The sequence below is a fragment of the Anastrepha obliqua genome, chromosome 4, assembly GCF_027943255.1.
Source record: "Anastrepha obliqua isolate idAnaObli1 chromosome 4, idAnaObli1_1.0, whole genome shotgun sequence".
Classification (NCBI taxonomy): Eukaryota; Metazoa; Arthropoda; class Insecta; order Diptera; family Tephritidae; genus Anastrepha; species Anastrepha obliqua.
In genome coordinates this window covers 24,007,557-24,031,123 of record NC_072895.1, presented here as the reverse complement: position 1 = coordinate 24,031,123, position 23,567 = coordinate 24,007,557, and the positions used below count along the sequence as shown (strand labels likewise).

The 23,567-nt window shown below is 36.8% G+C and overlaps 1 protein-coding gene across 2 annotated transcripts in view; it reads left to right on the top strand.

Moving 5' to 3' along the window:
* LOC129243780 (cAMP-dependent protein kinase type II regulatory subunit) overlaps window positions 1-23,567 on the top strand; it is a 144,583-nt gene that overhangs the window by 97,096 nt on the left and 23,920 nt on the right. For both annotated transcript variants that reach the window (XM_054881078.1, XM_054881079.1), the window contains exons 3-4: window positions 9,212-9,393; window positions 19,720-19,820. In XM_054881078.1, coding sequence (XP_054737053.1) covers window positions 9,212-9,393; window positions 19,720-19,820 — 283 coding nt within the window. The remainder of the gene's footprint in view (window positions 1-9,211; window positions 9,394-19,719; window positions 19,821-23,567) is intronic.

The window sequence follows — 23,567 nt, the reverse complement described above, 5'->3', positions numbered from 1 at the left end:
GGCTTTGGTGGCTGCAGAAGGGAGTGCAGAACGGGCTGCAAGCCAAAGAAGTCAGAGATCTCTGGCTAAAAAGTCAGAGATCTCGTTACCCATGATACCCACATGTCCCGGGAGCCTATCGATTTGCACAGGCTGACTCAAAACATTCAGTTAAGGCAGCGTTGAGTTTCTCAACAGCCGTCTCAATGCCTTGTTCTTTCCGAAGTCTTGTTAGTATCACATTAAGGTTCCGCAACGCCCCCCAAAACTTCTGCCAGTCTGTTTTTCTGGAGTTTCTAGAGGGCAAAGGCATTTGTGCCTCCTCGCCACAAACACGCCTGAAACACAATGTACCTGTAGTCTGAGCACGAATCTTCGGCAAGGACTCTCCAGTTCTTGATTGGCCACCCAAGATTTGAGTTAGACAGGGTGAGATCAATCACTTCCTGCCTTCTAGCAGTTGCAAACGTAGGCAGTATGCCCTTGTTGTGTATGTCTAAGCAAGAGGAAGCGATAAACTTAAATAGCCGATAGCCCCGTCCATTGCACTTGCTGCTGCCCCAGATTGTATGCTGGGCATGAGCATCACAACATAGAAAAAGGCCTGGATTGTACCGCTCACAGGACCTCACGAGATTAGTGGCCCTTCCAGGGCTTCGTAAGAAAAATAAGCAGATGCAATCACAAACTTCGACTATCCGCATCTACCCCTATAACACACCTCAACCGCTACCAGGTCTTGACAACAGAACTGCTCAATACCCGTCACAGCGAGATGGGATGATACTATAAGGCCGTTCATACGGTCTACCCTATCATATAATAACGAGACCCCTTTCAACACGCTTAAGGCACAGTGGCGGCCCCTAAAGACCCAGGGCTATTGCACTGTTGTTATGTGGACTAAGTATATAATAAGATAGTCTATGCCCACTTAACTGATTTCAGAACTTGAAATCTATTTTTGCTACTTTCGAGTGGCTGCTGGCCCTTCTTGCCGTGTTGCTACCGTTTCAAAAACCGCATCAATCTGTACCGCACTGCAGCTGGAGGGAATTCAATAAACGTATTCGATAACTAACCTCAATGCATAACTCTGTAGCACTCATACATGCCTACATACTTATGTTTATATGTGCATACATTCAGTGGAAAACGCAATTTGGAAAAGTGGTTTATTCATGCAGATGAGTAAATTTTATTGGATTTCTATTTGTTTGCTCGAAATATTTGCAAAATATGCCAATCGAAAATTTGAGCCAAGGCAGCTACTGAATTACTCATATACGAGTACATTTATTAGTATGCGGCTAACGCTATACACATTCACACGTACATACATATCTAGAGTTTCACCACGAAATGCTCTTCTATACAAGTGTTCTGCATATTTTTTTTTTATGCTTTATACTTTCTTTGTTTCGCCGAGCTTCTCTACCAATTCCAGGTGTGAGCCAGCGATTTTGAAAAAAATCATGTGACCTTCATGACCGTGCGTGGCTGAAGTTTTTGCAGACGGTAACATGCGGGAGCTAAATTTTATAAATTTTCCATCAAGAAATTTCACATATTTTATTTATTTATTATTAAGTAGTAAAACATTCAATATAAAATTTTGGTTAAACTTAACTTACAGATTATGGTATACGCTACCTTACTTCTTAAATATACCTTATGCATAGGATAATGTGGAACAATATACATGAATTAAATTAACGGGGAAAAACTACTATAAAAACCCTTATGAAAAGAAAGGAAGTTATGTACCTGTTCAGTGCAAATATTTGGTGATTTAAGCAGATCTAATATTAATTAGTTATTAGAATATCAGATTACCCATGTAACAGCAGACAGAGTAGACGTGTTTTTGAGTAGTTCAGTACAAAGTAAGTCTCTTAGTACCGATGCATCAAGCGCTGCTCTCAACGCGTGGTTTGCGAAATTTGAGAGTCGCCTAGAATCACAAAAGCAGAGCATCATTGAACAGCTAACACTACGATTAAGAGAATCGGAAGAACGAGTAATGGCGCGTTTCAGCGGTTGAGTTGTCAGCGGATGTTATGAACTTGAAGTCGGCAAGTAAACACATGGAGGAGCTCGCGTAAAAAAAAACGGAACTGAAATGTGCTAATGTAGACAAATTGCGCAGCGAAGTACATGCACTTACCGAACAACTATGGTGAATGTATTTGAGAAGAACGCAATATCATCAGATGTGATTGTTAGTGGGTTACCTACATCTTTCTTTGTACGTGAGGACGTTCTAAATGATTTCTCCAAGCTGTGCCAAACGCTTCAAGTAAAACCAGCGCCTGTACGTTCTGCTTACCGGTTACGTTTCTTAATTCGTGAGAATATCATTTCTATTTTATTTCCGTCGTGTAACCGCCTTGTGGAATAATCCCATGGTAAATTAAGCATCATTCTCAGACGCATATTTTGTCGTATTTGTAACGTCTTTATATGTGTTTTTGCACATGTTTCCCATACAGGACATGCATGGAGGATAATTGATTAGAAAATTACCAAGTTTCTTTTCAGTACTCAGCTCTGATTTCCTGTTTATTAAAGGATATAACATTTGTCTTTCGATTTCATTTAATGATTTTCCGGGATTTGGTATTGGAGTTACTTTTACCACTTCCCATGTCTCCGGAAAATACTGAAGTTTAAGACATGAATTGATAATAAATGTAAGGAAAATAACTGCTATTTTAGGCAAAATCTTAAGCCATATATTCTTTATATCGTCTAAACCTTGGGGATTTTTGTAAAGCTGTTTATTAAATTAATAAATCGATTTGTTCACACTTAGCATAGTCGGTGGGTGAGATATTAACATATAGTGACCTCAGTTCTACATTTTTTTTCATCGCATTTTACCGCATCATCTTGTATTTTAGAGCTTAAGTGCTCTGAAACTTTGTGATTATTTTGGAAAGTGTGAGCAAATGCCTTTGCTTTTGCGTGGCTCAGCACAATAGTTTTGTTTCGATCAAAGAGAGCTGGACATTGTACATGCCTTTTTTCTCAAACTTTGCTTATATTCCAGAAAGGCTTCTTTTTTGTATCTAGTTCACCTATCCTTTTATTCCATTCTTGGTTCCTATGTTGAAAGACTTCTTTCCGTATACAATAAGACAATCTAAATATCTGATCGTCCTGTTGCCGTTAGTGGCTCCGTTGCCTGCGAAAGTAATTTCTTATTTTAATTAAATTTAATATATGACGTGACAGTTTAACAAAATTAGTCTTTGGTATTTTCTTAGGGACTGAAATTCTTACCGCATTCATTATTTGACTACTAAAAAATTTTATATTTTCGCCAATATTTTCGCAGGACTTAATCTCCTCTAAATTTGTAGATATGTTTTGAAGGGCATCTTTTAAAAACTTCTTATATGAGCACCTCTATCTTATCTGCATAAGAAATGGTAATTGGAGAAAATGTGATGACATCGTGAATATAATTCATTGTGTAAAAAGCACTAAAAAATACTGGGAGTCAAATGCATCTGATGCCGTAATTCTCAAATTTGGGGTGCTGACACTCTTCTTACCTCAAATAAGGCAAACAACTATGCCACATCACAAATTCAAATGAAATACACAGGGTATCAGAAAGAGTACATGAAATATTTAAAAATGTAAAAGTATAAAACAAAGAAAGATAGAAGCAAAAGCGTCTTAATAAATTTGGAAAAGCAAAAAGGTTTTTTAAGTATGATAAGCTATTTTTTTTAATAACTTTTATACTTGCTTATTTTCATTACTCTTTCATTACTATTTTACTTGGTTGATATTTTGTGAAATTATTTGTTTTGCATTTGATGGAAATCATCCATTGTGAACTTTAAATGGACAGATTCTCAAGAAACACGGAGACAGAAATAGGCGTTCTAACCATCAAAAAGATTTTTCAGCGTTTTTCAAGTCTTTTACAAGGCGAAATCCAAAATAAACAAGTCTGGCGTCATAAAAATGATTTTAATGGCGCCATTTTTTCAATGAGCTAGTGCGTTGGAAGTTACACCCTTCGCTGACTTCCAGTGAAAGCCTGGTGACATTCGGTTCAGTGGAAGCGAAGTTATTACGTCTAAAGTGTCAGTATGTTTGCGTCAACGGCACAAAAATGAGTTTCGAACAAAGAGCTAATATCAAATTTTATTTTAAAATCATTTTAATTGATGAAAAAAGTGCATAGCGATGATTGCCTATCTCGTACCTGAGCTCATGAGTGGCTTACACGTTTCAGAGATGGTTGTGAGGACACCGAAAACTCCATCGAAATTGTTCGTAACTTTATAAAAAATGAACCAAAATCATCGTTGAAATTTATGGAATTGGAGTTGAACATCTCAAAAACATCAATTAATCGCATTCTAACTAATCATTTGGGCTCACGAAAGGTCTGTGCACGTTTCATTCCGCACAAGTTAACTGAGGACCAAAAATTGCTCAGAATTCAACATTCGAAAGACCTCATTAAAGAGACGAGAAAAGACGAGAACTTCCTTTACAACATTGTAACTGGTGATGAAACGTGGTGTTTCCAACATGAACCTGAAACTAAGCGTAAGCGTCAAAGTGCCCGATGGAAGCCTCAGACGGCTCGGCACGGCCCAAAAAATCGCGTTTGAAGAAGTCAAAAATCAAGTGGATGCTCATTTCTTTTTACGATTCCAAGGGAATTGTCCACTAGAAGTGCGTGCCAATGGGCCAAACCGTCAATGCGATTTTGTATCTTGGCGATTTGAAGCGTTTGTTGCATCGCATTCATCGAATTCACCCTGAATACCGCGAAGGAGGAAGCTGGCGCTTATTGCATGATAATTCACCATCTCATCGATCCACTCCTCTGACCGATTTTTTTGACTAGAAACTTACTCACCGTATTCGCCTGATATGGCTCCCTGTGACTTCTACCTATTCGGAAAATCGCATTTGGCCATGAAAGGAAAACGTTTTGCGTCCGTAGAGGCCATCCAAAAGGCTTGTATCGACATCCTGAATGGCATTCCGTTCAATGACCTGAAAGACTCCTTCGAAGAGCTTTTAGATCGCGCAAAATAGTGTATCGAGGACAGATGGGACTATGGAGGCCAGAGGAGACTATTTTGAATAAATAAACGCGAAGTTATCAAAGTTCCTGTCGTTTCTGGTTTAGCTCAGTCTTGTTTATTTTGGGCTCCACCTTGTATTTCCCATCCGTAATGTAATTAAAAATTCAACAATTTGACAAGTTTTCATTTGCTATAGCTGTTAAATGATTGCTATGATTTTATCGAAATTTTTCACGATTGGCCTACCAGAGCATGGCTCATCATCGACGTCTCTATTGCCAGAGGGGAATAATTGAAACCATCGCTTTGCTATTGCTTTCAATACTGCATTGGGTCTATGATGCCCACGTTTCTTTCTTTCTACAGAACCTGAAAGTTCCAAGAGAGTATATTTGCAAGTTAGTTAGGATGATAATAATTCAATCTAAAATATCCTGTTAGAATTCCTATGATGATTCTGATGGCGTACGAGAAACATTAAATGTGGAAATGTTTCTCGTTCCACCGAAAATATTACAAAAATGTTAGTTCGGGTAATCTCGTTGGCCGGACTGTTGCAGAACACCATGAAATTATGCTTCCAGATAGCCTTGCTTGCAATAACTTGATATGTAGTATGAAAGTGGAATTTTTTTACTTAATCCATTTAATATTTTTTTTTAACTATTTCTTCGTTTTTGTAAAAATTGCAAACCATGGGTGTCAGTGTACTAAGACTTGAGGCACCAAGGAAAGGTGGGATAAATCTTCAACATCATTTTTTCATGCTTTGAGTGGGTATAATCGATCTTGAGACGCTGGCGGCTGCTTCACAGTTTAAAACAAACACGATTTTTAGACGCAACAAGCGCCATCATATAATTGCTTATATCTCAGCCTGATTTGTGGATTTTTTAAGTCTGCTGGATATTAATAAATCATGATTAAGAGTAAAGCAGCTTCTTTTGTTTAGACTTATGAATCGCTCCATAACAAAAATCTTCTATAAAATCTTCTCTCTATTGACAATTCCGAAACAATGAATGTCCATTAGGAGTTGCATCCAAACTTGCTGAATATCAGCTCCAATTTCGTGTGCGCCTGTTCACTTTTTTTTCTATAAATTAAATGGTCTTAAATTTCTTTAAATCTCAGCTTTTACTCACTAACAGAGGCGTCTCATGTATTCAATTATCATTACTTACACTTGCACTCACCATCTTTTGTAAATCTTATTGTTTATTTACATAAATTGAATTTGAATTTTTTTTTTCGCTTCACTTAAAAGCACTTTTCATCCGCAAAAGTTTAATTTACATATTTGCATAAGTGCGTGGATTAATACAAATGAAATACGCTAAAAAATCATATTAGCATATGCCTGGGATTTTTAATTAAGAAATCTCACACTTTGCTGGCGCTTTGCCTTTCATATTTCAGCTACAAATTTGCTGGCTTTTGCTGTCCGTGTTTTCACTTCACTTCAAATAAATCCATGCAAAATGATTTATGCGGCCGCAAATTGCTCATGAAGACGAAGTGGCATATTTGTTCACTGAAAAAGTGCAAATCATTTAATTTAATTAAGTTTTTCACTAAAATTGCACATTTTGCATATTGAATGAGGCATATCGTCGTAATCGTTGTGTGTTGTGCGGGCCCAACGTGGCGTATGAGTAATGCGTTTAGTGACTTCGTAACTTAGCTGTTAATTGGCTATGACTGTGTACAGGCGCCATTAATTTTTCGTATAGCTATAGTTTTTTTTTCTACTTGAATAAGAATATTGTTTTTACATTGATTATATGGTGCGTTTTACATTTTGACTTTGTCTGCGCAATTTAGAAATTGAAATGTGAATAAAACACTTAAGTTTTTAGGCAACTCCTGACATTTGTATTGAAATATATAATAATATAATACAAGTTTGATAAACGCTCAGCCAAGCGCATTTGTTCATGTTTTGCTGGCAGTAGTTCCTGAGTTTGAATCTGCAGGTTCGAAAAAAAGCTCTGTCTGTAATTGCGTTTAATTACCATAGCACATGGACTTATTGGCAAGTTTTGACAATTTATTTGTTTCCAATGATATTTTGTACCTCTTAAGATTCCAGTGCCACCTACAAGTGACGACAGTTAAAAACAAAATATTTTTCTATCGAAAGTGATTTAAAAGTAAATAGTAAACCTATAGTCAATACCTTTTGTGTTCATTTGTGTGATACCTTTTTTCAAAAGAAAATTATCCAGTAAATTGACCCCTTAAATATCAATAAAAATGCTGTCCAAGGTTTTTTGATACAGTATTTACAGGGTAATCGGGGGATACAAAAAATATGTGTGATAAGTAATTCCATTTTTTTTTTTTTTGTTAAAAAAAAAACAACTTTTACGTGTAAAAAAAAACAAATTTTTAAATTAAAAACAAAAAATTGGTAAAAAAAAATCTTAACTTTCTAATGTATTATATTACTTACGTGCAACCGACAATTTCTCACAACAAAAACCATTTTATAAAATTACCAAAAATTTTAAATTTTTTTAATTTTTTATTTATTATTTTTTACTTATTATAGCCTTTATGTGTAAGTAAAATGTGCTGGCAATAAAAGTTGTTTTATAACAAAAAGTATTTCTTAAAAAATAAAAAGTTAAAAAAATTAAAAAAAAATTCGTTTAAAATTAAAAAAATGTGTTTAAAATTTGTTTTTTTATTGTGTTTATTGCGAAGCAATTTTATTAAAAAAATATAATATATATAAAAAACATTAAAAAAGTGTTCTAACTTTTTAATATATAGTACCTAGTATTTACGTGCAACTAAAAATTTCTCACAATAAAATCAACTAAAACTTAAAAACAAAAATTAAAAAAAAAATTAAAATTAAATTAAATACAAAAACTTTTGAATTTGAAACAAAACTTTTTAGCTAAAAAAAAAATTATTTTTTTATTTTATATAGTCTTTACGTGGGATACAATAAAAAAACTAAAACTCAAAAACACTTTTTCAAACAAAAAAACAATTAAAATTTAAAATCAAAACAATTTAATTAAGTTTAAAGCTATTTTATAACAGTTTTTTTGTAAAGAAACTTAAAAAAATTAAAATAAATTTAAAAATTAAAATTATTTAATAAACAAAAAACGAAATATGTAAAAAAATTCCAAAAAAATTAAGAAACAATTTCATATAATATATAATATTTCACTTGAAAAAAAAGGTTTTAATTTTTTTCATTTAAAAATGAAAAAAAAAGAATTTCAGAAAAACATTTTTTCTCCTTAAAATTTTTATTTTTTTTCACTTAAAAAAATGTTTTCATTTTTATTTATTATAGTCTATAAATATACGTGTAAGTAAATTTTGTTGTTTAAGAAGTCTGTCAAAAGCCTTTTCTTAAAAAAAGTTTTTAAATTTTAAATTCTTCTTTTCATTTTGTTTTTTAACTTTCTAATTTATTATAGTATTTACGTACAAGAGAAAATGTTTCAGAATAAAATTACTAAACCTTAAAAAAAATTGTTTAAATAAAAAGTAATTTATTTAAATTTAAATTTATTTTAAAAAATTCAATTTTTTCATAAAAAAATTAAAATTAATTTTCAAAAATAACAAAAAATTAATTAAAATCAAAAACAAAAAAACAAATTTGTAAAAAAACAATTTCAAAAAAATTAAAAAAAAAAAATATTTAAATTTTTCAATTAGAAAAAAAGTTTTTTTCACTTAAAAATAAAAAAAAGGATTTTCAGAAATTCATTTTCAGGTTTTCTCTCAAAGATTTTGTTTTATTTTTTTTACTTAAAAATTATTTTTATTTCACTTAAACAAATTTTTTTCACTTAAAAATTTTTTCTTTTCACTTAAAAACAATTTTTTGTTTTCAGTTTTATTTATTGTAGTCTATAAATATATTGTACATGTAAGTAAATTTTGGGACTTAAGAAGTCTGTCAAAAGTCTTTTCTTAAAAAAATTTTAAAATTTAAAATTAAAAAAATTTTTATTTTATTTTCATTTTGTCCTCAAATGTAGCTAAAAAAACACTAAAACCATATTTTCTATTAAGGGTTAAAGAGTTAAAGCTTCTAATGAAATTGTAATAATCTGGGCAATCAAGGCTGTTGCAAATTATTGAATTAGAATTTCCATATATTTTAATCATTTATCTCTTTTTGTGTATTTCAGAACCAGTTCGGCGCTTCACCACGCGCCGCAAATCCGTCTTTGCCGAAGCCTATGACCCAGAAAATGATGCCGATGATGACGAGGCCGAACGCAAGGTCTATCCAAAATCAGATGAGCAGCGCGCCCGTCTAACCGAATCGGTCAGGAACGTATTGTTATTCCGTTCACTGGACGACGAACAGGTGAGTTACGTCGAAAACGAAGTAATAATAAAACTACACTGACGCACAAGAAACTCATTAACATACATTTCCATTATGTAATTTCACAAATTCCAACTTACGAGTAAAACTGTGACTCAAACACGCACTGCCATGCACAACCCTTGTTAGGATTAAATCTATTTTTAAATTAATTAATTCATTCTTTCTAATCACTTTTTTAAAGTTTTAAATACTGCATAAATATTGTAAGGAAAAACTAATAATAATCCAAAGGCATGGAATAAAACGAAAATAGAAACCAAACTCTAGTCACAAGAAACATTTTGCTCAACTATGATTATATAGGTACATACTGCGCTTATGTATGCATGCATTTGTGTCAGGCATGGGTCCAGGTATTTTTTGGGGGGCATCCCACTTTAAAAATTCTTAATGCATCGCTCAAAATATAAATTACATGAAAAATTTGAAGAATAATGACTTGGGTGGACTAAGTAAGCAAAAAACAAAGTGATGTCGATTCTCCTTTTCTTCCGAGCTTAAATATCAAGTATTATTTCGGTAATGACTGCAAGCCCTCGGTGGATAGTTATCAGTGCTAGTCCATTGCATAGTTCTTCTCCTGTCTTGTTGCGCAGATAAGCCTTTAATCTACGCAAAGTGAAGAATCGCCGTTCGCCTAAAGAAATCGATTTATATGTTTGTAAAATTGAACATCACAAGCGTGCTTCATCAAAAAAGGGTTTTGGCCGCCCCTTTACAGGGACTGGATGAAACTAGAACACCAATAATACTCTTCAGAATTGTGGACTTGCAATGGAAGCGATTAAGTCATATGGCTCCCTCAAGGGATGGGGTGTAACATTTGGCAGGAAAGCATGGCAAACATGTTCACGGATCGCTCAAAGTTGAACGGAAGGTTTGGTGGGGGAGTATTCTGTAAGGAGCTTCCCATCAAACTTAAATTCAGGCTTCCGGACCACTGCAGTGTTTTCCAAGTGGACGTATCCGCAATTAAGGAAGCAGTGGATTGGTTGCATACCTCGCTAATTAACGTTAAGGAAGTAAATATTTACTCCGGTAGCCAAGCGTCAACTAGGGCCTTGGACTCGTTGCTTGTACGTTCGAGATTGGTCGGGGAATGTCTGGCTTCTCTACAAAACTATGTTAATTGTATTTTTGAGTTATTTAATTTTTCAATAGCTTTGAGGTTTAGCAATGGAATAACCAAGAGGCAAAACTCAACATTTTCGACACCTGCGATTCCTTGCTTTTCATTGAGATCAAAGAGCTATCGAGGCAGCCTTAATTTTCGACGTGTGTGAAGAAGGAGTCGTAGGCGAGTGAAATGGAAATGGTGTGTAAAGTTCAAAAATGGCGACTTCGACGTCGATGATACGTCCCGCAGCGGAAGGCCCTCGGAATTCACTTTTGAAGGAGAACGGTTGCCAAACTAGTCGTGAAGTGGCGGGAAAAATGAGCTAAGATCATAAAACGATACACAATCACTTTCATTCAATGTATTTCCTGCACCAACAAACAACAGCCAAAAAGTTGGCAGTGTTATTTCTCACTAGAAACTAGCAACTACAAGGAAAAACTCAGGAAAAATAGCTTAAAGTGTATTTAAGATACATATAAGGTATAGCTCTCTCTCTCCTTTCTACGTGATATCTTTCTTCTCTCTCGCGCAACGAAAATGCCCAAAACATTGCATGGGCATGAAATTTTACTCTCCATTTTCGCTTGTCCATCGACGCCTAAGAAGTCTCACTTCAATAAAGACAGGGCGAATTGCTTCTCCGCATCTCGCCCCCACCGAGCAACACGCCGTCATAAACAACGCTTTTTGGTACCGAATCGTCACGGGAGAGGAGAAATGGTGCTATACAGCAATACGAAGCAAAAAAGGAGTGGGTGGCTCCAGGAGATACGCTAAAGCCAAGAGTCAAGCTGGATCTTCATCCAAAGAAGATTATGATTATGGCCAACAAGGAGCTCTACGTTGCCCCAGTTCACAGCGCGAAGAGGCTATTCGACTGAAAACACCTGATCGACATGGTCAAACAATACTCCTTCACGATAGCGCCAGGCCCCATGTTGCACAACTCGTCAAAGCCGCACTCCAAGAGCTCGAATGGGAGGTCTTTCAGTATCCGCCGTATTCTCGGGGCCTTGCACCGACCGATTACCATCTTTTCCGCACCCTGAAGTCCAATCAAACCATATGAAGGACGTTACCTTCTATAACAAAGAGGTCCTTTAAAACTGGCTCAACAAATTCTTTGACACCAGACCAGTCGATTTTTGGCGGAACGGCCTCAACAAATTGGTCGAGAAGTGAGAAGAGGTTGTAAATAGCAACGGTGACTGTATAATTGTTTAACTTATTGATATAATCAATTTTTGTTTAAACAAAAGTCTTCCGTAAAAACGCTTCGAAATGATTCCCCATGCCAAAAGATGCGCATTACAATTCAAGTAACCAAAAAAAAACGTTAATATTTTCTTATTCTTAAGGGATCAATTCCAAACCGGTATCGATATACGCAATAATAAATCCTATATCCCCTAGGACCCCCCTGGATCCGTCCCTGCTGTGTGTGTAAGGTTTATATGTTTGTGTACAAACATTATTTCATTACATTTCCCACTAAAAAAACACCCATTTAACTAGGTTGATTGCTGCTGTGGGCAACTAAATAGCTGCTGGCTGATTTTGTTGTTGCTCTTAAATATAGCACAATGAGCACAGTGTTGCAATTAAAATACTTTTCTTCATGCATTCCAGTTGACTTTTAATGAGGCAATTTTCATAAAGTGCAGCTGGAATGTTTCGAAATTATTTGCGCAAATTAAAGTATGCATTGCTTGAATGAATACTTAATACCTAGTAATTGTGGGCGAATATACTCGTATATATATGTATATATATATTAAATACTCTAACATTAATACATTAAAATATATATGCATATAAACGCGCAATCGAAAGTAAAGATACAAATACAAAAGGAAAGAAAATAAAAAAGCAAAAAAGCCACGCAGTGCAAAGTTGAGTGCATCGTTCAAACGTTTAGTGGATAAAAAGTAAACACAGTAAATGCATACACACATACATACATACATACGCGTGCTGCAAGCTTGAATTTAAAATCTTTCCTATGAAATTCTACGCTCCATAATATGCCAAAAATAAATTTAAAAAATTGTTAAGCTTTTTTTTCTTAGCTCGCGCACAAATGGACTAAAATTGTTGTGTTTATTTGTGATTTCGCATATTTTATATTTTTTAATTCCATTTAAATCTATGCAAATATCAGCATACACACACACTTTCTACATAAGTACATATGTATGTATATTAGGGCGGGTCGATTTAAAATTTGCTCATTGCTCTATGAAAATCGTATTCTAGGGATCAAAATAAGGAACTTTGCCGAAGGAATCATACCTCTAAAACGAATTCTGATGTCCCCCAATTTGGGTCGAACGAAAAATCCCACTTTGACCCATTTAGAGTGCTCCAATGGAGTCCAAATGTATGACCGACCCCCACTAACTTTGGACGGCCGATCCACCCATGCCAGTGGCACACCCCCTGGAACTCCCCTGGGGGGTTCCCCATACAATAATTTCAAAATATCACCATTTTTGGCCTTTACATGAGAAAAGAAACTAAAAAGTTCGACCGACCCGATTTGGGGGACATCAGAATTCGTTTTAGAGGTATGGTTCCTTCGGCAAAGTTTCTTATTTTGATCCCTAGAATACGATTTTCACAGAGCAATGGGCGATTTTTTTGCCTCCCCACAAATCGACCCGGCCTAATGTACATACAGTGTCGGAGAAAACATATTGGACTGAACATATTAGTGAAGCTATTTGTTTTTACTCTTGTAAATATTATTTTAAATAAGAAAAAATATCACAGAAATGAAAAGCAACCAGTTGTTATATGAAAACATAAGAAATATTTTCTAAGATAAGACTCTTTTACATAATATGCGAAAAAAGGGAAACATATATTAGGTGCGCAACTAAGTTCTCGCTGTTTTTTTTTTTTTTTTTTGATGAAAATACAACTTTATTTTGAAAAAATGGTTACAAGTGAATCATTGAAAGTATTGCCCATCGCTGGCTACTACTTTTTCCCATCTTTCTGGTAGATCTCGTATACCGTCGCGGTAAAACTGTTCATCTTTTGAGGCTATCCATGGATCAAGCCATTTTTCTCGATGTCTTCATATGAATGGAACTGCTGGTCAGCTAGACCATGTGCCATCGATCGGAACAGGTGATAGTGAAGACGGCGCAATATCTGGAGAATATGGCGGGTGGGGTAGAATTTCCCATTTCAGTGTTTCCTGGTAGATTTTAACGGGTTTGGCAACGTGAGGCCGAGCGGCGTCATGCTGTAGAATCACTTCTTCATGCCTCTCCACGTACTGCGGCCGCTTCTCACGCAATGCTCGGCTCAATCGCATCAATTAAAGTCGATACCGATCCCCAGTGATGGTTTCGCTTGGTTTTAACAGTTCATAATAAATAGCACCAACTTGGTCGCACCAAATACATAGCATAAACTTCGCAGCGTGAATATTCAGCCGAGGCGATGACGTAGAAGCATAACCGGGCAGTCCCCATGACTTTCTTTTCTTTGGATTACTGTAATGAATCCCGTTTTCATCACCCGTCACGATGCGATAAAGAAAACCCTTCCTTTTTTGCCGCTGGAGCAGTTGTTCACAGGAGACACGTCGAAAAAACGACGTTAACATCCCTAGGTTTTAACTCATAAGGAACCCAAGTCCCCTGAATCAGTTTCTGAATCATTCCCAAAGCATGCAATCGCTTGGAAATGGATTGGCGGGTAACTCCTAATACTGCAACCAAGCTCTTCTTGCGTTTGACACGGATCCTCATTGAGCAATGCCTCCAATTCAGCGTCTTCGAAGGTTTTTGGACTTCCTTCACGCGAACGGTCGTCAACAATAAAATCACCGTCTTTGAAGCAAAGAATTAATCTCGCCACGTTGTTTCACTTAAAACAGCATCCCCATAAACTTTTTGAAGCTCTCGATATGCTTCAGCCCCCGTTTTTTTCGAATGCAAGAGGAGAATCAACACTTCCCGCAAATGACGATTATTCGGCCCAAAATCAGACATTTTCACAAAACCAAAAGTATATGACACCAAAACAAAATCACTAATGTGTCGAAGCAGTTGGTTTGCCATATGTTTAAGCTTAGTTTATGACGTTTAGGTTATGTTGGAATCGACTAGCACACACTGCTGGCGGCATCTATTGACAAACAGCGGGAACTTAGTTGCACATCTAATACAATGTCCAGTGCGACAAAACATATTGGACTCGTCTCAGTTTATCGAAGTAGGCGATAATGTGGTCAATGTGAGCGTTGGAATAAGAGTCAATAGTAGTTTCCTATTGAAAATTCTAGATTTCTATACTTTTATTAAAAAAACGTGCTAATGGCGGGAAAAAACATTCAGTTCAATTGAAAAAACTAATTATAAACGACTACATGCACGGCTTGTCGCAAAAGGATATTTGTCAAAAGTTCGCAATGAAAAAATCAACAGTTAGTTTCATTATAAAAATATTCCGAGAAACTGGAAGGGTTGAGACTATTAACCGTGGAGAATGACCTAAAGCTACCGCACAGCACGAAGACTCGAAAATATTGATATAATTGAAGAAAGATCCAGAGAAGTCGGCAGCAAGTATACTTAAAGAGCTGAGCTTAAAGGTTAGCAGCCGAACTGTACAACGCAGAGCAGGTGCAGGTGGACTGAACAGTTATAGAGCAGCAAAAAAGCCATTTATTTCCCCAAAAAATCGGCTAAAGCGGTTGAAATTCGATCGGGAGCACATTAACTGGTCAGTTAAACGACTTTTTTTCGGATCAAAATCAAAATTCAACTTGAAATACTCAGACGCAATGAGAAGAGTTCGCCGGCCAAAACATAAACGTTTAGATCTTCGATACTGCAAAGGTACCGGTAAGCATGACGGAGGTGATATTATGGTGTGGGGCTGTTTTTCTGGATTTGGTGTTGGACCTCTGCATTTAATAGATGAAATTATGGATAGGTTTGTATAACAAAATATACTAGAGAGCATGAAGCTTCGCCATGCTGAGTGGAATATGCCACCTTCGTAGTCGTTCCAACAAGATAACGACCCAAAGCACATCTCGAAGTTGGTAGCAAATTGCATAGCATAGGAAAAAATGAATGTGCTCGAGTGGCCAACACAATCTCCGGAGCTCAACCAATTGAGAACCTTTGGGAGATACTCAATAGGAGGATAGACAGCCAAGGAGTAAATGGGGACAAAAAGAAGCTATTTGAAACTGCCAAACAAGCCTGGTTGGATATTCCCCTCGACGTTATCAACAATCTAATAGCTTCCATGCTTATCAGCGGAACCATTCCAATAGCCATTCTAGCGCAAGAGCGCAAACGGAGATGGGAGGCAAAAAACACAGGAATCCCAGTACCACGCTTCTCCAATATTAGAGTTCAAACGCTCACACTTTGGCAGGCAAGATGGAACTCTGAACGGTACAGTAGATGAACAGCGAGACTATTACCCGATCTAAAAAAGTGGATAGAAAGAAAGCACGGTGAGGTTAATTATTACCTGACACAGTTTTTGTCCAGACATGGGTCCTTTCACAAGTATTTATGGCGAATGGCAAAAGTGAGCCTTCCAAACTGCATTAATGGAGATACTGAGTATGAAGATGCGGAGCACACCTTCTTTAAATGCGAGAGGTGGAACCTAGAGAGAAGAGCTCTGCAATGAGCTATTGGTGTCTTTACACCTGAAGAAATAATCGAGAAAATGTTGATAGACGAAGAAAAATGGAATGTCATCGCAAATTTTGTGGAGGACTTTATCCGAAAAAAGAAGCGTGAAATGGAAAGTTATGCTGAAGAGCATTGAGCATAGATTTATCAAAACACGTGACCCAGGGTGAGTAAGTAAGTGTGCTTCTTAGGATGCCGTCTTGGCCCTCTACCTCGAAGCAGTGCGGAAGCAGTCCCGGAGTGTAGGGAAAAATCCAAGAGAAGAGGAGGAATATTTTTAGTGGAATCACCACACACGTAGTAGCGACGGTTACTACAGGGTGAACAATATGAAGTGTTACCTATTCAAAACACCATAACTTTTTTGGGTGAAATCAGTTTTTATTTATTTCAAATACAAAAATGTTCAAAAATGATTACAATTTTAACACAGTATGACCACCTTTTGCCTTGACTATAGCCTTTAAAACGGTCAAAAAATAAGTTGCATACTGCACGAATGTGATCTTAAGGTATTTTGGCCCATTCTCGTATAATCGCTTTTTTCAGCGCATCCATACTGGCATATTTTTTAGTCCTCACCTTGCTCTCCAAAATGGACCAGATGGAATAGTCCATCGGATTTGCATCTGGCGAATTCGAAAGCCATTGTGTGGATGAAATGAAGTGTGGAATATGATTTTTTAACCATTTTTTCATTCACGGTTCACACGAGCTTTATGAGACGGTGCCGAGTCCGAGTTGGAACGTCCATGGTCTGCGACCGAAATGTTTGCGTGTCCACGACTCTAAAGCAGCTTCTAAAAGATTTTTCCCGATAATAAATTGCATTCACTTTGACACCAGGCTCGATAAAAACGATTGGAGAGCGTCCATCAGCGGTCACTGCGGCCCAAACCATTACTTCCGATGGGAAATTGCTTCGAGTGGCCATACGTAGGCTCAAATTCTCGTATGAGCGTTCGGTCAAGTAAACACGATCGTTTTGAGTGTTTATGAACTGCTGAATTGGGAAATTTGTTTCATCAGAAAACACAATGTTAGGAAATTCGCCATGTTCGTGCAAGCGCAACAACTCCTTTGCTCTTTCGCACCGAACATTTTTTTTTTTTGCTGGGGTGAAAGATCGTGTGCTTTTTGGAACTTGTAAGCCTTGACCTTGAGCTCATTTTTCAATATGCGTCGAATGCTGTCTTGCGATATTTTCAGTTCTTTGGCCATTTTTCTTCCACTTCGACGTGGATTTCGTCAAAGTTGAGCCTTCACTTTCCGAACCATTTCTGGCGTTGTTGCGGTTTTTTTTTTGGTCCACCTCCATAGCGTTTTGCAATGCTACCAGTATTATTATAACGTTTTATAGTGCGATACACAAACATTTTATTCACTTTGAGGTGACTGAGCTGGTTGTGATTTTTCAGCCAAGTACTACTGTGGACAAAAAGTAAGGTGAATTTATTTGTCAAACTTCGCGGGATTAAAATTTCGCTCTAGTTATTTTTTTCATGAGTTGGCAGCACTGTTAGTAACATCTGGGCCAACTTTCATGTGAATGTCATTATCAGTAATATATTTACGCTTGTGTTTACCAAACGACCAAGAGTGCATTTTTCGATTTTTACAATGTCTGATTTGATTGAGCAGAGAAGTGCCATCAAATTTTGTTTGCGGAATGAAATTTCGGCTGCGGAAACGTTTAGCATGTTGCAGAAGGCATTTGGTGATTCGACCATGTCGCAGAAAAATGTTTATAAGTGGTACAAAGACTTCAAAGAGGGTCGAGAACGTGTTGATGACTTGGAGCGCTCCGGACGACCATCGATTTCAACAGATGACCAACACGTCAATAAAGTGAAGGAGTTAGTGCTCAAAAACCGTCGGTTGACTGTTAAAGACCTTACTGATATGATCGGAATATCAGAAGGATCTGTGAAAACCACTTTGAAAGACCATTTGGGCCTACGAAAAGTCAAATCTCGTTTGGTACCGAAAACTCTCAATTTCCTGGAAAAAAGTCGTCGGGTTGATGTGTGTGAAACAATGCTTTCAGACTATCAGGACAAGCTCAAATGCATCATTACGGGAGATGAGACTTGGATTTATGCTTACGACCCTGAAACAACCGACCAATCAAGCGAATATCGTGCTAAAGGCGAGGCCAGACCGAAAAGAGCACGTCAAAGTGGTTTAAAAATAAAGGTCATGATGACAGTTTTTTTCGATTTTCGTGGTGTGGTGCACTATGAATTCCTTCCACCTGGCCAAACTGTTGATAAGGAATATTATTTGAGCGTTATGCTTCGTTTACGTGAAGCAATTCGTCTAAAAAGACCAGAGTTATGGGCCAACAACTCTTGGTTTTTGCATCACGATAATGCACCGTCTCACACTGCACTCGTTCTTCGTGACCATTTCGCAAAAAATTCCACGCATACGAGTATCGTTCCGCAACCACCGTATTCGCCTGATTTGGCTCCGTGTGACTTCTGGCTATTCCCAAAACTCAAGAGACCACTCCGGGGAACGCGTTTCGAGTCGATTGAGGAGATAAAAGCTGAATCGAAGAAGGTGCTGATGGCTATACCGGAAATGGACTATTTGGTATGTTTCGGGGATTGGAAAAATCGTTGACATAAGTGTATTTCATCGAGAGGGAATTATTTCGAAGGCGATGAAATTGATTTGCAAGCATAAATAAAGATTTTTCATTTTACCACCAAATTCACCTTACTTTTTGCCCACAGTATATGGTGGGAAGGCATTTTTAACCCAACCTCAGAATAAATAAAACAAAAAAATAGCTTCCATGCCATAAAGATGCAGTGAAATTGTAAAAAATAATGGTTATGCTATAAAATATTAGTTAATTATTGTTAAGCCAATAATTTTGTCGCTCTGCATATCGCATATGTTTTGTGTTTTACGCATATAATTTTATGAGGTAAATTATTCGTTAAGTTTTTTATGCATTCCAGAAATAAATAGTTCGTCTTAATTTCTGGGAATTTAAGTTATTTTTGAAATCACATTTCACGTTAGGAAAGTAAATTACATTGAAGTCTGAATGAGTGCAATATATTTTGTCCGACACTGTACATCATATAGACACACACACATACATACCAGCTACTGCCGCTTCTTCCACCCAACGTGAAATTATTGGCGCAAAAATGAATAATAAATGTACTCGTACAACATTTTGCACAAAATCCATAAATTCCATTTCTGTATTTTTTTTTTTTTTTTTGTTCCCTATTTTTATTAAATTTTATTTTATATTTTTCGTTTGCACGCTTCCAACATTTGTACATCATTTCGCACTACAACATGATAATCTCTTGCACTGCCGCCCGTTGTTTATTTATTTGGCTTCTTTTTTGTGTATAGAAGAAAATAATATCCATAAATATCAATGGCGCGCAGCACACGCTCACATTTGGATTACACATTTTCTTTTAAATACACAATGTATGTATGTATGTGCATTGAATTGCTTTATTTCACTTGCAGATGAATCAAGTATTGGACGCCATGTTCGAGAAGCGAGTGCAGCCAGATGAATTCATCATACGCCAGGGTGATGATGGTGATAATTTTTATGTTATTGAGTCGTGAGTATTACAATTCAATTTCCGTTTTTAGTTCAAACGTAAATATCTTTAGCTGAAGTGATATACTATACCACTTATTCATTTTGGTTTTTATGCATGTTGGCGCGCTCCAAATCACTTCTGCATATGTATGTGTGTGTGTGCGCACGGATACGTATATACACAGCACACAGCAACATTTATTTTTGTTGAGAATCGGTGATGAATGGTTTTCAGTTTGTGTTTTCCTTTGTAGTCAAATCAATCAATACGGCTACAAAATTGTTATGATTTTGAGGTTTACTGCATTTAATTGCTGTGATGTTAGGTCTTGTGAATTGTGTTGAATTTCTACTAAAAAAAGGTTATGAAGGTTATGCGACTTGAAGGGATTATAAGTGTTAAGAGAGCAGAATAATTTGGATACTAAAGGGAGATATTGTCATTTAAGGGGGGAAATCGGTTTAGATCGATCAAAAAATCGATTTTTTTATTACATAAATCGTTAGTATAACTACTCAAGAATATGTGGTAAAAAATGTAAAGAAAGCGAAATTCGCATTATTCCCGATTCTATGAGCACTTAAGTTACTGCCCGTCGGTTCCGTACCGTAGCGCGCGTTAGTTAGAACGACGTTTTTTTCGAAACTACTTTTTTTCAACTGGTGGACATTCTAGCTTAAAAAGTTATCGACCAATCGTTTCTCTATTTTTTCTTTATTCAATTCTAATCTATATCAACCTAATTCTGGGATTATATTATTATTTAAAATATGGTTTTTTAGGCAAAATAGATGAAAACATATACAGGGTGGGCCGTATAGCGTTTGCTTTTTGAACCACCTATTTTTTTGAGAATGGTAACACAAATGACATGTCAAATGTGTTCATAATTTACTTAAAGGTTTGACATTTACGAAATGGGACGCTATACGCTTGAACAAAATTGGGAAATATTGAAAAGCTATTTCCAAAGTGGTGAGTATTCTTCTTCTTTTCTGATTTTCACATCGGTGGCTACGTCAATAAGCAAAATTGTCGGATTTGGGGCTCAGAAAATCCACACGTTACTGTTTGGTGCGGTTTTTGGTCTGGCGGCATCATCGGGCCAGTTTTTTTTCGAAAATGAGCGAGGAGCCGCGGTTACAGTAAATGGCGAGCGTTACCGTGACATGCTCAACGAGTTGTTTCCAAAAATTGAAGAGGATGATATGGACGACATTTGGTTTCGACAGGACGGTGCAACTTGTCACACTGCCAAAGTTACACTCGAACTTTTTGCTACCGTTTTTGAAAACCGAATAATCAGCCGAAATTCCGATACCAATTGACCGCCTCGGAGCTGTGATTTAAGCCCGTTGGACTATTTTTTGTGGGGAGCCGTTAAGTACAAATGCTATGCGAACTATCCAGAGACGATTGATGCTTTAAAAAACGAAATCAAAGTTGCCATTCATGAAATTGGAGCCCAAACAATCGAAAATGTGCTTAAGAATTGGGTTGATCGAATGGCCTACTGTAAAGCCAGTCGTGGCAGTCATTTGAACGATATTATTTTTCAATCATAAATGACAATGTTCAATCTTCAAAATAAAAAAGAAAGTTTGAAAAAATATTGATTAGTTTTTTTTATAATCGATTCAAAAAGTAAATTTTACATGGCCCACCCTATAGTATAAAAAAACTACTTTGTGTTCAAGCGCCTCAAAAGCATGCAATTTTCAATATTTGTTTACCCCAATTAGGTTCATATTCTTAGGAAATATTTTGGTAAAAAAAAAAATTGCTGTTGAGAAAAATTGCATCTTCAGGAATTCCCACCAGCAAGACACTCGGATGGCGATCGTCCATGGACAGCACGCTCTAACGCCATTATCTCCCACGAAAAAAGCTTCAAAAACAATTTAAAAGTGTACCTAAAAATATATATAAAATATCCTCTAAACTTTAAAAATTTCTGATTATTCCTTCTTTGTTAAAAAAAATTCTCGAAAAACACCAAAAGTTTGGCCTCCTAAACCGGTTTCCCATCTTAACACCTTGTGATTTTTTTCTTTGGGGCCACGTGAAAGAAAAGGTCTACGCCAACAGCCCAGGGTCGATTCAAGACCGCAAAGATGAAATTCGTGAGGCTATTGAGGACATAGGGCAGCCACTTTGCAATTCGGTTATGGAAAATTTCATGAAAAGGATATTGTCCTGTAAGCGTGGTCGTGGTGGTCATTTACCTGATGTTATTTTCCACTATTAACGGCATACTTTCCTCTTTATAATGAAATAAACATCCGATCATTTATATTGAAAAATAGCAGTTTTTTTTGAATATCAAAATAACAGCTCTTATTGGAAAACCCTTTACAAGAGAATCCGTATAGCTGTGTTTTTATCATAGACTTTTTTTTTTGTTATTGAAGCAAGAGTTTTGTTTATACCGAAAGCAGGTAAAAGCAACCTCATACTCTCAAAGGAATATAGGCCAATTAGATTGACCTCATTCCTTATAAAAACGCTTGAGAAAATCCTCGATGCCCACATTAGAGAAAATATTATGTCAGACTTTATATCTAAGGCACAACACGCATATATGTACTAAACGCCAATCCACAGAGACTGCGTTACACTGACTAGTGTTAGTTATAGAAAAAGCTCTAGAGTGAATGGAATACGCTTTAGGAGTATTTCTAGACATTAGTGATGCATCCAACAATGTGTCGAGGGAAGCCATTCCAAAGGGGCTTAGATACATGAAATACAGAACCCGCTGTTTATTCATGGATAAAGAACATTGCGGAATAAAACGAAGCTAAACTCACTAAACTAGCATGTGACGGTCCGCCACAAGGAGCCATTCTATCGCCACTTCTCTAGTTACTCCCAGCTAATGAGCTATTAACGAAATTTTAAAGAACGACATCTAAGATGATAGTATTTTTTTATTTATTTATTTTTTTTTTTTTTTTGTGGGTGCGGTAGAGTTCAAAATGCCTTTGCACTTACAGTGACCGTCGTCTACTGCGTCGTGTGGTATGGCCACTGAAACGATCCCTGCTCTCCTTCTGGAAAGATACCCTTCCCGGAACTGCTTTCTATATTACTTCGGGAGGACCCAGAACGGCATTCATAAAGGAGCAATTCTATTCACCCACGTCTGGGTTCACCATATTTGTAGACAGCTTTCATGCTATAGGCTTGTATTCTTTTGTCTCTATCTGTGCAGCTTCGCTTTGTTGCACTATGTCGAGGTCAATCTTTTTTTTTCGTAACACGTTCTTGATGTATTTCTTTACTGCGTTCCAGCTCTCCTCGCGTTCGAGCTTTTTGCTGATTATGTTGCTCGGTGCGATGTCGCCAATCTGCTCCCTCCAAGCATTTCTTTCCGCGAGGCATCTGTTACAACTAAAAAACGTGTGTTCAGCGTCATCGCTCGGTGCTTCGCAGTATATGCACATGGAATCGGCTATCTCGCCGATACGATATAGGTATCTCCGGAAGTATCCGTGGCCCGAGAGGAACTGAGTTAAGAGGTAGTTCACTTCCCCGAAGTTCCTTTGGACCCATTTGTCAATTGATGGAATAAGTTTCGCCGTCCATATGCCACTCGGTTCAGTGTTCTATCTACTTTGCCACCACAGCATGGTTTTGCATCTCCGTTAGTGATCACGTGTTTCTTCTTGGAGTCCTACGCATCCATTCGTTCTCTGCCCGCTGATCACGAAAATTGCTGCGCCTGAGACAGTGCGATAGGCTGAGAACTCTAAGTGCCGCTGT